General features: G+C 44.4%; 1 protein-coding gene across 7 annotated transcripts in view; it reads left to right on the plus strand.

The window, feature by feature from the left end:
- Positions 1-13336, plus strand: part of VRK3 (VRK serine/threonine kinase 3) — a 59227-nt gene that overhangs the window by 45279 nt on the left and 612 nt on the right. For 5 of the 7 annotated variants that reach the window (XM_049900375.1, XM_049900372.1, XM_049900377.1 and 2 more), the window contains 2 exons: positions 9748-9806; positions 11122-11281. In XM_049900375.1, the coding sequence (XP_049756332.1) occupies positions 9748-9806; positions 11122-11270 (208 nt within the window). In that variant the 3' untranslated portion in view covers positions 11271-11281. The other 2 variants (XM_049900374.1, XM_049900378.1) reach the window with 2 other exon arrangements.

Below are 13336 nucleotides of genomic sequence, written 5' to 3' on the forward strand. Positions count from 1 at the left end.
GGAACCCTAGTAGCAATATTTTTTTTATATAACCTCATATGAAGAAGGTAGTGTCCGGATTGGTAGAAGACTCATTAACAACCTGGAATATGCAGATGACACAAGCTTGCTTACTGAAAGCAAAGAGGACTTGAAACACTGATGAAGATCAGTATGGATTACACCTGAACCTAAAGAAAACAAAAATCACCACAACTGGAGCAATAAGCAACACCATGATAAATGGAGAAAAGATTGAAGTTGTCAAGGATTTCATTTTACTTGAATCCACAATCAATAGCCATGGAAGCAGCAGTCAAGAAATCAAATGATGGATTGGGGAGATATGCTGCAAAACACCTCTTTAAAGTCTTGGTAAACATGATGTTACTTTGAAGACTAAGGTGCTCCTGACTGAAGCCATGATATTTTCAGTTGGCTCATAAGCATGCAAAAGCTGGACAATGAATAAGGAAGACTGAAGAAGAACTGGTGCCTTTGAATTATGGTGTTGGCAAAGAATATTGAATGTACCATGGACTGCCAGAGGAACGAACAAGTCTGTCTTGGAAGAAATACAGCCAGAGTGCCCCTCAGAAGCAAGGATGGCAAAACTTTATCTCATGTACTTTGGACATGTTAATGGGAGGAACCAGTCCCTGGAGAAGGACATTATGCTTGGTAAAGTAGATGGTCAGCAAAAAAGAGGAAGACCCTCGACGAGATGAATTGACACGGGCTGCAATGATGGGCTCAAACAGCAATGATTGTGAGGATGGTGCAGGACCAGGCAGCGTTTTGTTCTGTTGTATATAGGGTCACTATGAGTTGGAATCGACTCAACGGCACCTATCAACAACGTAAGAATCTTTACAGAAGTAGACTGCCACATGTTTCTCCTGTGTAGTGGTTGGTGGGTTCAAACCACTCACCTTTCAGTTAGCAGCCAAACACTTAACCACTTTGCCACCAGGGCTCCTGCCGCTTCTGGTTTAAACATTCAGCACCGTGGACAGCAGGTTTTTTCCTGCAAAGGGGAAGTGTTAGGGCATGAAATTCAGCACCATGGATAGCAGATGGCGTTACAGAAGGAGGTGCGAGAGCATGGAGTTCAGCACCATGGACAGTGAATAGCTGGGCAAGAAGCGGAAGCTCTGCAGGCCTGAGGTGGGAATGCAAGATTACAGGATAGACTTGGAGGGTGAGAGTTGCCTAAGACTCACCCAGGAGTGGCTGTTAAGGAGGCAGTTGACTCCATATTTGGAGGACAGGAGGGAGGTCAGGGCTGAAGGCTCAGCTCTTGGGGTGCGTTTAGTTGTCAGCAGACACCCTGGGAGAGGATGAGATTATCCAAGGAGTGTGGGCTGGGAAGAGGCGAACCCTCCAGTGAAAAGCACTGAGTCACCGTACTTCACAGTTCTCAGTGTGCCGCGCTGTGTCAGTGGGTCATTTCATTTCGACACTACTGCTGTGTCACTCTCATTTTACTTTGCCCTCCTCATCTCCAGCCTCTTTGGAAGCACAGGCACCTACTCAGACATGCTTAATATTACTTCTACTGGCAGGTTTGTTTAGATGAACTTGTATCCTTAAAATTATATTGATGAATGGATAAACAAAATATGTTATATCCATTCAATGGAATATTATTGTTGTTGTGTGCTCTCAAGTCAATTCTGAGTCATAGTGACCCTGTAGGCCAGAGTAGGACTGCCGCATAGGGTTTTCTAAGCTGTAATCTTTATGGGATCAAATTGCCAGGTCTTTCTACTATGGAATAACTAGTGGGTTCAAACCGCCGACCTCTCGGTTAGCAGTTGAGCACTTAACCACTGTGCCACCAGGGCTCCTTAATGGAATACTACTCATCCATAAAGAGAAATAAAGTCCTGATTAATCTACGACATGGACAAACCTTGAAAACATTATGCTTAGTGAAATACATCAGTCATAAAAGGATAAATACTGTATGATTTCACTTATATGAGATAAGCAAATATATAGAAGTCAAAGATTACTAGTGGTTACCAGGTGGTGCAGTGGTTAAATGCTCAGCTGCTAACCGAAAGATTGGCGGTTCAAACCCACCCAGTGGCTACATGGGAGAAAGACGTGGTGATCTGCTCCTGTAAAGATTACAGCCTAGGAAACCCTATAGGGCAGTTCTGCTTTGTCACATGGGGTCACTATGAGTTGGAATTGACTCCACGGCACCCAGTAACAACAACTATAGGGTAGGGGAGGGAGGGAGAAAAGGGGAAGCACTGCTTAGGGGGTACTGACTTTATGTTAACGGTGGGAGAATAATCTGGAAAAGGCTAACAGTATGATTGCACAACATGAAGAGTGTAATCGTCACTGAATTATACATGTAATTGTTGAATTGTAAATATACGTATGTATAAAAATTTTTTTTTTATATGTGTATGTATATATGTGTGTATGTCTATGTATATGCGTATATGTATATATATGGAGCCCTGGTGGCACACAATACAGACATGCATAGTGTTGGCAGTGTGTGTGTTTGATTTGCGTAGATGATGTCCTTTCCCAAATCTCAGCTGTTCTGAGTGCTTTTCGCACAACACTGTGTTTTTTAACTTCAGCCCCGTCATCACTATATGTGCGTCTAGTTCACTACTTCTGCCTCTGGCTTCTAGATACGTCTGTATAAATGTATCCGTGTCCTTGGGAAATAGATGGTGGTGTCATTTGCATTTAATTTGCATAAATGACATTGTACTCTAAATCTCATTCTGTCTCTTGCTTTCTTTCACTCAACACTGTTGTTTTTAATAATTTATTTTGTTGTTGTTGAGAAAATGCACAGCAAAACATACCAATTAAAGTTTCTACATGTACTTTTCTGTGACATTGATAACATTCTTCGAGTTGTGCCAACACTGTGTTTTTGAGCTTTAGCTGCATAGCTAGTTCATCACTTCTGATCACAGGCAGTCCCTGGGCTATGAACGTCCAAATTATGAACAACTCATACTTAAGTATGGGCTGCCGTAAAGCCCACTACATATATTAAAAATTTGAGTTAAATACATGCAATGATTTGTAATAAGGAATGCAGGCACTACTTTGTGAGGCTCATGAAAACACTGAGCAGTTTGAAAGTATTTCTTAAGTTTTATATGCATAGACAGGTAAAATACATACTATATACTAAGACATTTGATTAACTGAAGCTAAATAAGATCCGTATGTACCTGTTCCTACTTACCTACAAATCCAACTTACAGACAGACTTTGGAACAAACCTTGTTCATAACTCAGGGACTACCTGTACTTCTCCTGAATCAGCTTGCTTTAATCTATTCTTGTCCTTGGGTAGTATGTGGCATTGCTGTGATTGGTCCAAATGGTTACCATTCTCTGAGTCTCATTCTCCTTCAGGTTTCAGTTCAAATGCCCCCCCGCCCCTGCAGGGCAGCTCCGCCCTGGCCCCGGCTAGATCAGGTGCCGTGCTTGTACATGCTTCGAGGGAGGGACATGTCCTCCATCACCTTTGACCTGCTTGTAATGACCTGTTAGAGGTGGGCTTCTGACCTACTTATCTAATGCAGCTGTAACAGAAACACCACAAGTGGGTGGCTTTAACAAACAAATTTATTTTCTCACAGTTGAGGAGGCTAGAAATCCGAATTCAGCTCTAGGGGAAAGCTCTGTGTCGGCTCTGGGGGAAAGTCCTTGTCTCTTTTCAGCTTCTGTTCCTTGGTTCCTTGTCAATTGTATATGGCCTGTATCTTCCCCTCCCTTTGTGCTTGCTTGCTTAATCTGCTTTTCTATATCTCAAGAAAGATTGTCGCTATGAGTCAGAATCGACTTGATGGCAGTGGGCTTTTTTTTTTTTAAAGAAAGATTGACTTAAGACACACTCCATACTAATACTGCTACATTAACATAACAAAGAAAACCCATTCCCAAATGGAATTATTACCACAGGGGTGTAGGGTTTACAGCATGTGTTTTTGGGGGACACAATTTAATCTATAACGTTTTCCCTGTCTGAGGATAACATTTCTCCTATGCTTGTCTCTGCTGGGCGCTGCGCCTGTGCTTCCCCACATCACCTTTGTAATACCTCTCAGGTGAGTGGGCGCCTTACCTGAGAGCTCAGGTAATCAACCCCAGCCTCACAGCTACTAAAGAGAGGTGCTTGGGCTCAAACCCAGGCCCAGACTCAGAGAAGGGCCTTTTCATCTCGACTCGAGAGTTTCCCAAGTGTTAGAAAGGCTGATTGGTGGTAGCCAGACACAGCAGGCTTCACCCAGCAAATACATATTGAGCACCTTTGCCTGAATAATAGCCGACATAAGGCTGATTTTCAAAATATGAAGCTAACTCATATCCCCACGTTCCCACTTCGTCATTCTGATGCCAGACACCCACGCGGCACTTCCTCTCTCTGACCTGAGAAACTGTTTTAATTCTCCTGGAATCCAGATTTCTGGGTCCATGGAGTTGGGGTGTCCTCTAGGCACTTCGCCCTTGGTTGTCCTTTTGGACCTTGAACCTTGGAGAAATTGGTTCCTGGGTGTCCCTTTGAGTCAAACAAAGGTCTGGATAAACTAATAAGACCATTTTGGCCTTGGGTATTATGCTCTTTTGAAGAATTCAGTCAGTTTCTGGAAATAGGCTCAGACTAGGAGTTATTCTTAGGGTAAATCGGTAATTATTTTAGTTGTTCTTCATAGCTCCATGTGAAAATCCTTTCTGACCACAAATTTGTTTATCGGTTCTGTTCCCACCCTTTTTTCCATGGCAGTGCTGGTAAGATTTGGTATAAGAAGAGTGTCTCGAGGTTCTCTTATCTTCGGAAGATGTTTAACTCTCTAGTCAAAATATTACCCTGATATGCAAATCATACATTATGTAAACTCAATTTCTGTTACTGGCTTAATATGATTTTTGTTTTAACAGACCCTAACCACCCAGACCTGTGTCTCCACAAGTTAGGAATCTGTCCTTCCAACCCCTGTCAAATAGGCAAACACCAGTGGTTTTACTAATTTGCTAGAATGACTCACAGAACTCACAGAGACTACTTATATTTGCCCATTTATTATAACCAGAAAGGATAAAAGCACAGAGATATATCAGGCAAGCTCTAGGGGAGGTCCCAGCATGAGGCTTCCAATACTAAGAATCCCCAAAAGTCCAGAGTTCCCTGGTCATTGGGAATGGAGCCTTAATGTATAGTTGTGATCAGTCCAATCAGTGAATATCCATGTTGCATCATGCCCTCCTCCCTTCCTGATGCCTGTAGCCAGGGTAGGGCCTATGTAGCCCCCTACTTATTTACACTTGTTTAAGGGCCTGTGTCCAAAAACCCACTGCCATCCAGTCGATTCTCACTCATAGCAAGTCTATAGGACAGGGTAGAACTGCTCCATAGGGTTTCCAAGGCTGTAAATCTTTATAGGAGCAGACTGCCACATCTTTCTCCCGTGGAGCAGCTGTGGATTCAAATGCTGACCTTTTGGTAAGCAGCTGAGTGCTTAACCACTGTGGCATCAAGGCTCCTAAGCACCTCTGTAGCCCTTACCTATTTATACTTGTTTAAAAAGTAAAACCAGAATGCCCTTTAGAAGCAAGGATGGTGAGACTGTCTCACGTACTTTGGACATGTTGTCGGGAGAGATCAGTCCCTGGAGAAGGACATCATGTTTGGTAAAGTAGAGGGTCAGCGAAGAAGAGGAAGACCCTCAACGAGATGGATTGACACAGTGGCTGCAACAATAGGCTCAAGCATAACAACGATTGTGAGGACGGAGAAGGACAGGATCGGCAGTGTTTCCTCTGCATGGGGTCGCTATGAGTCGCTCGATGGCACCTAACAACAACAAAGCTTGGCCTTGCTGTTTTAGAAGGACAAAGAGCACCTTGATTGCTATTTTCAAAAAAAGAGCCCTGGTGAAGCAACTGTTAAGTGCTGGGCTACTAACTGAAAGGTTGCTGATTAGAACCCATCCAGTCCCATGGCATTGGGTTTGGGAGTGGCTCCATGGGAGAAAGACCTGGCGATCTGCTCCGGTGAAGATTACAGCCTAGGAAACTCTCTGGGGCAGTTCCACTCTGTTACATGGGGTCGCTATGAGTCAGAATCAACTGGACAGCACATAACATTTTCAAAAACCAAAGACAAAAAGCCAGACTTAGTTTTTTGTCCACAACCTGCTATGTTCCAGGCTCTGTTCTGTGCCCTGGGGACACAGGAGTCCATAAGACAAACAAAAATCCCTGCCCTCGGGAAGCTGACAGTCTGGGCGGGGGAGACAGACAATGAAGTAGTAGAGTGAAGCAGATGCCCTGAGATAACCTTTAAACCACAAGCCAGAAATATCCGCTCAAGTCTTCTTTAAACCATACAGCAGTTTAGCTTAACTAGTAAAGAATGTCTGCCCTGAGCATTGTGCTCTTTTAAGATCTGTCTCTATGGGATCAAATTGACAGCAGCAACTTGAAAGTTTAGATAGGAACCTTAGGGGGCAGTGAGCTTATGTTTATAGGGGAGGAACAACTCAGAAAAGAACAGTGAGAATGGTTGCACAGTATCACTGAATTGTACATGTAGAAGTTGTTGAATTGGTGTATATTCTCAAAAACAAGAGAGCACACTCTGCTACTAACCGAAAGGTTGGCTGTTCGAGTCCACCCAGAGGTGCCTCAGAAGAAAGGCCTAGTAATACGCTTCCAAAATGTCACAGCTAGGTGGTGAAGAGTAAATAAAACAGGTCGTTGCAGTCGTTCTGATATCACTGATGTCAATGTAAGTGACAGTAACTCTGAAGCCACTGCTCCTCAGCACAGACACAGAGGCCCCACGGAGAGGACTGAACCCGTTGTGACTGCCACCAGGTCAATTCTGACTCGTGTAGAATGGTAGAATTGCCCTACAGGGCTGCCAAGGCTGTAATCTTTACAGCCTGTCTGCTGCAAAAGATCTCTTTAAAGTGTTAAAAAGCAAAGATGTCACCTTGAGGACTAAGGTGCCTGACCCAAGCTGTGGTGTTTTCAGTTGCCTCATATGCATGTGAAAGCTGGGCAGTGAATAAGGAAGACCAAAGAAAAGTTGACACCTCTGAGGTATGGTGTTGGTGAAGAATACTGAATATACCACGGACTGCCAGAAGAACGAACAGATCTTTCTTGGAAGAAGTGCGGCCAGAATGCTCCTTAGAAGCGAAGATGGTGAGACTTCATCTCACGTAGTTTGGACATGTTATTAGGAGGAACCAGTCCCTGGAGAAGGACATCATGCTTGGTAAAGTAGAGGGTCAGCGGAAAAGAGGAAGACCCTGGATGAGATGGATTGACACAGTGGCCGCAACAGTGGGCTGAAGCATAACAACAATTGTGAGGATGGTGCAGAACCGGGCAGTGTTTTCATCAGTTGTACATTAGGATTGCTATGAGTCGGAACCGACTCTACTGCACCTAACGACAACAATCTTTACGGGAGCAGATCTCCAGGTCTTTTCTCCCTCAGAGCCGCTGGGTGGGTTTGAACCACTGACCTTTTTGTTAGTAGCCAAGTAAGTGCTTAACCACGGTGCCACCAGGGCTCCTGGGAGAGGGTTGAGGATGTTCTTTTTAGACTCACTAACTCAGCCTGGAAGTGACCTGAGGCAATAGCACCACCAGGACCACCAGGGGCAGTGTTGCTAAACGAACGTTTTCTGCCCCTCTCCTCACTCTGGCCCCCCGACATGCCTTCCTCCTCTGGGACTTTTTACTGGTGTGCATATCCTTTTCCCACTTACCAAACAAGTGTTCATTTTCTGTCCATTCTGGTTCATGGCAGAATGAATGAATAGAAGGGAGAGAGCCAGGTGGATTCCCCAAGGCCACCTGTGTACAAGTCTCAGGCGTGTATCAGTGTGTGTGTATATATATGTGTATATATCTCTATGTATGTGTATGTGGTGTGTGTATGCATATATACAGTCTGTGTATATATCTGTGGATATGCATGTATACAGGCACATTGATACATGTACACATGTGTATATATGATCTGTATATGTGTGTAGTATGTGTATACGTGTATATATTTGTATAAAAATGGTGCAATGTGGGGACATCTGACCTCTAAATTCAGAAGGGAGGAGAGTCACAATGAACATCAGTCCAAGGCTGATTGCTCTGAGGTGGGGGTCAGGCATGTCTCCTCTCTCCAACCTTTTTACCAAATCTGATACCAACCGTCCCTCCTATGGCACTCTCTACATCTCTTTTGGGTTTGATAATTCGTTGAAATGGCCACACAGAACTCTCAGACAATATTCACAATTGTGGGGTTTATTAGGGAAGAAGCAGGTTACAATTCAGGATCAGGATTGACTCAGGATACAGTTCTTTGATTGGGACACCTTCTTCTCAGCCATGTACGAAGGCAGGCTTCTCTCTGGCCCTTGGCCCCTCGGCCCTTGGCCTGGGATCTGCCCTGCTCGGGGAAGCATTACAAAGCTTCTTAGCTCCAACAATAAGTGCGTGGGGACACCCTACTCTGCCAGAAAGCGTCCTGCCCAAAGACTCTCAGCTCTGTTGCCCCATGTATTGGTACACCCACTGTAGCTGCCTGGTCTGTAGGCCAAAAAGCCCACCACACCATCTCGCATCAGTCTCCTGGTTCTGCTGCCATTGTTTCTCTGCTGCTATTTCTCGCTCTCTCTCACTGTCTCCAGTGTTACAGCACTCTCTGTCTCCTGGGTCTAGGAGAGCCTGAGGACAGGGACCCCAGGTCCAAAAGACACATTCTGCCCCCATCTGTTTTTCTTGGTGATAGTGAGGTCCCCTTTCTGCTCAGGGATTGGCTCTCTTTTTAAGCCTAGCAGAATGACACAACTGGCCAATCCCTTCATTAGGGTTCAAAACACCTTATTTGCATAGTTCTACCCCCACAGGGGTTCCATGCACCTTATTTGTATTAGCAGGCTGTCTCATCCCCTTGGTGGGCCATAAACACCTTCTTTGCATAGTCCCACCCAAACATTCTGTAGTAGTCGCAAGACCACGGCAAGAAAAGCCACACAAAAGTGATCTATCACATGGCAATATGTATATAAGTGTGTATATCTGTGTGTACCTGTGTGTGTATATATGTTTGTTGTGCATATACAGTGAAACCTGGGACAACTGGAACTTGATGGGACTGCCTTGTTTTTCCAGGTCTTGCAAGTTCTCATCTTTGACAGGGTGCAGTCTTACCACTTTTCTATCCTATTAGTGGAAAATATTTGAATTTTCCTTCTCTGACAGGCTTCCACGTTACACAGGTTCCAGCTTTCACAGGTTTTACTGTATACATATGGCAGTGGTGGTTCAGTGTTAGAATTCTTTCCACTCATGTGGGAGACCTGGGTTCTATTCCTGGCCAGTGCACCTCATACACAGCCACCACCCATCTGTCAGTGGAGACTTGCACGTTGCTATGATACTGAACAGGTTTCAGTGGAGCTTCCAAACTAAGCCAGACTAGGAAGAAAGGCTTGATGACCTACTTCCAAAAATCATCCTTTGAAAATCCTATGGATCACAACGGTCTGGTCTGCAACCACTCATGGGGATGGCACAGGACTGGGCATCATTTTGTTCCATTGGGAATGGGGCGGCCATGAGTCAGGGGCTGACTGGATGGTAGCCAACAACAGCTATACGTGCGTGCGTGTGTGTGTGTGTTTAGACATTCTGTTTAAGAAAGCGGCTCTCCCTTTCCCGAAAGACTTTTCACACCCCCCTCTGTCCTACCAGGTTCCTGGACAACCCAGAGTCCCTCGTGGAGAAGTGCAGCAGATGGAACAGGCCCTCAGGTATGTCCTGCAGAGTGAGGGGACAGGTGGGGCCATGGTGGGACCAGGCTGGCTCAGGCCAATTCTGGGGTTGCCTCTCATCACATGCCTTTGTTTTCTCTCTCTATTAGAATTTTTCAAACTGCACATGTAACATGTGCCCATTGGAGAAAAACCAAAACCTTCATATAAAATAAACCCAGAAGTGTCCCTGAACAACAGCAAGAACATCAAAAACCATATACGTATATATTTTTTAATAATTTATTTTACTGTTTGTGGTTGAGAACAATACCGGTTCAATGATTTCTACATGTACAATTACGTGAGATAGATTACATTCTTTGAGTTGTGCGATTCTCACCCTTCTTTTTCAAATTGGTCCTCCCCCTTTAACATAAGCTCACTACTCCCTAAGCTTCCTGTCTAACCCAGTAAAAAAACCCAGTAGCTGTTGTCAACTTGATACTATACAGACAGTTCTTTAAAAACAGCGCAACGCTTACATATTCTTACATAATTTATTTTATTTTTTGTCATCGTTGAGAATCTACACAGCAGAACATACACCAGTTCAACAGTTTCTACATGTGCAATTCAGTGACACTGATTAAATTTTGCGAATTGTGCATCCATTCTTACCCTCTTTTTCCGAGTTTTTCCTTCCCCATTAACATAAACTCATTGCACCTTAAGTTTCCTACCTAATCTTTTGAGTTGCTATTGTCAGCTTGATCCCATGTAGATAGTTCTTAGCACAATGCTTAAGGCAGACATTCTTTATTAATTAAGCTAAACTACTGTTTGTTTGAAGAAAACTTTAAGGGATATTTTTGGTTTTAAAGTTTAAGGTTTAAAGATGATATCAGGGCAGTAGTTTCAGGGATTCATCGAGCCTCCATGGCTCCAGAAAGTCTGGATTCCATGAGAATTTAAAATTCTCTTCTGCATTTTCCCCTTTTGATCAGGATCCTTTTATAGACTCTTTAGTCAAAATGTTCAGTAATTGTAGCTGGGCACCATCCAGCTCTTCTAGTCTCATGATGAAGGAGGCTGTTGTTTGTGGAGGCAGTTAGCCTCACATTCCATTTCCTCCTCCTATTCATGACTCTCCTTCTTCCTCTGACATATATATATTTTTTAATGGAACCATATAACCTATGTTGGTCTCCAAGTTGCCTTTTTCCTCATTTAAGAAGAATAGATCTTGGAGATTTTCTGTGTTGGTGCTTAAAGAATTTTGTCAATATTTTGTCCCCTCTGAGCACCCCTCCCAGGCTCTGGACTGGCTACACCACTCAGGTCTCTCTCATGGCGGGGGGTATCTTGTCCACAGAGACCCTGCAGGAGTACTTGAAGGTGGTGATGGCCCTTAAATATGATGAGAAGCCACCCTACACCATGCTGAGGAACACTCTGGAAGCCCTGCTGCAGGACCTGCGGGTGTCAGCCTACGACCCTGTGGACCTGCACATGGTGCCATAGGTGGTGTCCAGGTGGGAAGAGACCGTGAGTCTGAACCCCATGCACTCCCTGCCCGCTTCCCCAGCCCTGACCAGTATTCCATTCTGAGTCACAGGTCTGCTTCACAGATCCTTTTTTTTGTAAAAATGTAGATAGCCCACAGCATTTGTCATCTGAATATTTTTCACATTTAGTGAGACCAGTTACATCATGTTATGAACCATGAGAAATATCCATTGCAATATTTTCTATCCCCATAAACAAAAACTCAATGCTACTTCAACAATGACTTTTCCTTTTCTCTGTCCCTCCCACCTGTTGCAACCAATCACTATTAAATAGATACATTTGCCCACTCTAGGTATTTAATATTAGTGAGATCATATAATACGTGCCCTTTTGTGACTGGCTCATTTCCCTCAGCGTGATGTTTTCAAGGTTCATCCATGTTATGGCAGAACTTCATTTCTCTTTATGGCTGAGTTGTAGTCTGTTGCATATATAGACTACATTTGGTTCATCCACGCATCTGTAGATGGACGCTTGGGTTGTTTCCACTTTTTGACCCTTGTGAATAGTGCTGAAAATGAATATTAATGTACATACATATACTATTGGATGTTTGGAGCCCTGGTGGCACAGTGGTTAAGAGCTCAGGCTGCTAACCAAAAGTTCGGCAGTTTGAATCCACCAGCCACTCCTTGGAAACCCTGTGGGGCAGTTCTGCTCTGTGCTATAAGGTCTCTAAGAGTTGGAATCAACTCAGTGGCAATGGATTTGGTTTATTGTATGTTTACAGCTGGGGCCAGTTTCACCGTTAGACTCTCGATTGTTCATGGAACTCTTGATCTTTCCAAACCCCAGTAATTGCAACTAGCAGAAACCCGACTCAAGTTGGCTTGAAGAGAAGGCAGAATTGATCAGTTCTTGTTGCTGGAAAATTCCAAGGGGGAAGCTTCAGGCATGCCTGGCTTCAGGGCCTTGAAAGTAGCATCAAGATATCGTCTGTTTAAAAAAAGAAGGGAAAACAAAAAAAGATATTGTCTATAGACACCTCTGTCCACTTAGCTGTTCACGCCCGATGTTCAACACCTATCACCACCGAATGAATGAGTCCATCTTCCTGTCAGTACTGACCCCCTCTTTCAGTTTCCTAGGACTGCTGTAACAGAAACACCACAAGAGGGTAACTATAAAGAACATAATTTATTTTCTCACAGTTCTGGAGGCTAGCAGTCTGAATACAGAGTATCAGCATGGCTGTGCACTCTCTCCGCCCTCTCTAGGAGGGGTCCTTCCTGGTCTCATTCAGCTTCTGTAGCCCCAGGCATTTCTTGGCGTTCTGGGCTTATAGACGGATCCTCACATGCTGTCTTCCCTGTGTGTGTCTCTCTGTGTCTGCACTCCCCTTTATAATACACCACTGAGAAGGGATTAGGTTTAGGACCCATCCTATTCCAGTTTGACGTCATAAACATAACAAAAGGAAGCCCTCATTTTCAAACAAGGTCACGTTCATTGGTACTGGCATTAGGAGTTCCACATATCTCTTGGGGGTACAATTCAATCCGTAACACCTGCCTAACATTATTTTGCTATCCACATAGTACAATGAAACTCTAAAATCTCGACATGTTACAGCCCCTTCTGGGATCATTATAGCTTCACATACGCTCAACTTAAGCAGTGGCAAGTTTAGTTAGGATGGAATGATCACCACCGAGTAGTTGGGGACACACTGTCTGAGGAGCCCAGTGGTGTCCGAGTAACCTGAAGAATTGTGTTTGATTGATGGCAGCTCTGTGCCTTGGCTTTGTAGATAACCTGGCCTCCCCTTCGCCCTACTCTGCAGCCAGCCATGCTGTCCCAACCTCCACCCCACTCCCATCCACTGTGCGCCAGCCCAACTGCCCCTTCCCCATCACACCACCCCTCGCCATCCACCACCCTCCTCTAGGATTCTAGACTAGGCTGAGCTCAGTCCCACCTCTGGAGCTTTGCCCATGCCATTCCCGCTTTCTGGAATGCTTTTCCCCTTTTGTTTTGCTCACCGACACCTTCTCACACCTGACCCTCAGACCCTGAGG

This window comes from Elephas maximus, chromosome 11, assembly GCF_024166365.1.
Source record: "Elephas maximus indicus isolate mEleMax1 chromosome 11, mEleMax1 primary haplotype, whole genome shotgun sequence".
NCBI classification, from domain to species: domain Eukaryota; kingdom Metazoa; phylum Chordata; class Mammalia; order Proboscidea; family Elephantidae; genus Elephas; species Elephas maximus.